The 1,026-nt window shown below is 36.7% G+C and overlaps 1 protein-coding gene across 1 annotated transcript in view; it reads left to right on the forward strand.

Annotated features, from left to right (window-relative positions):
• amy2a (amylase alpha 2A) overlaps positions 1–325 on the forward strand; it is a 5,375-nt gene extending 5,050 nt beyond the window's left edge. Inside the window, exon 10 of the mRNA XM_083525142.1 lies at positions 99–325. Within this exon, the coding sequence (XP_083381268.1) occupies positions 99–288 (190 nt within the window). The 3' untranslated portion in view covers positions 289–325. The remainder of the gene's footprint in view (positions 1–98) is intronic.
• The last annotated feature ends 701 nt before the right edge of the window (positions 326–1,026 follow it).

The following is a 1,026-nucleotide window of genomic DNA, read 5'->3' on the forward strand; positions in this document are numbered from 1 at the left end:
TAATTATTTCTTTGCTTGTTAGTTGAAACATCACAATGCAGAAGGATAGTTTAACCCATGGTCTAACATCGAACAACCATATCCTGTTTTCTCTTTAGGAATCTGGACACCTCCCTAAACACTGGATTGCCCAGTGGCACCTACTGTGATGTCATTTCTGGCCAGAAGGAAGGAGGCTTATGTACAGGAAAACAAGTGCACGTGGGTGCAGACGGACACGCCCATTTTACAATCAGTAACTGGGATGAGGATCCATTCATCGCCATCCATGTTGATGTGAAACTCTAAATTAATTCATAATAAACAAATAACTATGTGATCATGAGGCTGTGTGCAGTGTGGTGTTATTTATTTACGTTATGTTCAATGATTCTATCATAAAAAGTTTCTATCATTAAAAAAAAATCTCTGTAAATAATTCAATTTGTGTTTATTTGTGTTGCGCTTTTAATAATGAACATCGTCTCAGAGCAGCTTCACACAGATACTGTGAAGATAAAAATGAATAAGTTCTTTATAAGTGTAAGTTTGTGTAAAGTAGGCGTGGAGGATCATCCTGGTACAGAAGTTCACTCAGATACTGCGGCGTGAGAGCGTTAAGTGCTTTATACGTCAGTAGTAGTATTTTATAATCAGTGTGAGATGGAATTGGGAGCAGTGTAGATGATTAAAACAGGGGTGATGTGATCATATTTCCTAGATCTAGTGAGGACTCTTGCTGCTGCATTCTGAACTAACTGAAGCTTATTTCTGCACCTACTCCAACACCCAGACAGTAACTTATACAAACTTATACAGACTCAGAGATCTGATATTCCACAAATAACGACTGTAAACGTGTCAATACGTGTCTCACTGCCATTTACAACACTGCTATAAAGCACTTCATATACTGTAGTTATACAGCACTAATACAAGAGAAGATTAACAATTATCTTGATCATGTGATCTGTAATCTGAGATGAGGGTCATGTGATGCAACATATTCCACAAATGTTATTTGTTATGTTAATGTTAATAATAAAT

The sequence above is a fragment of the Silurus aristotelis genome, assembly GCF_946808225.1.
Source record: "Silurus aristotelis genome assembly, chromosome: 22".
Lineage (NCBI taxonomy): Eukaryota > Metazoa > Chordata > Actinopteri > Siluriformes > Siluridae > Silurus > Silurus aristotelis.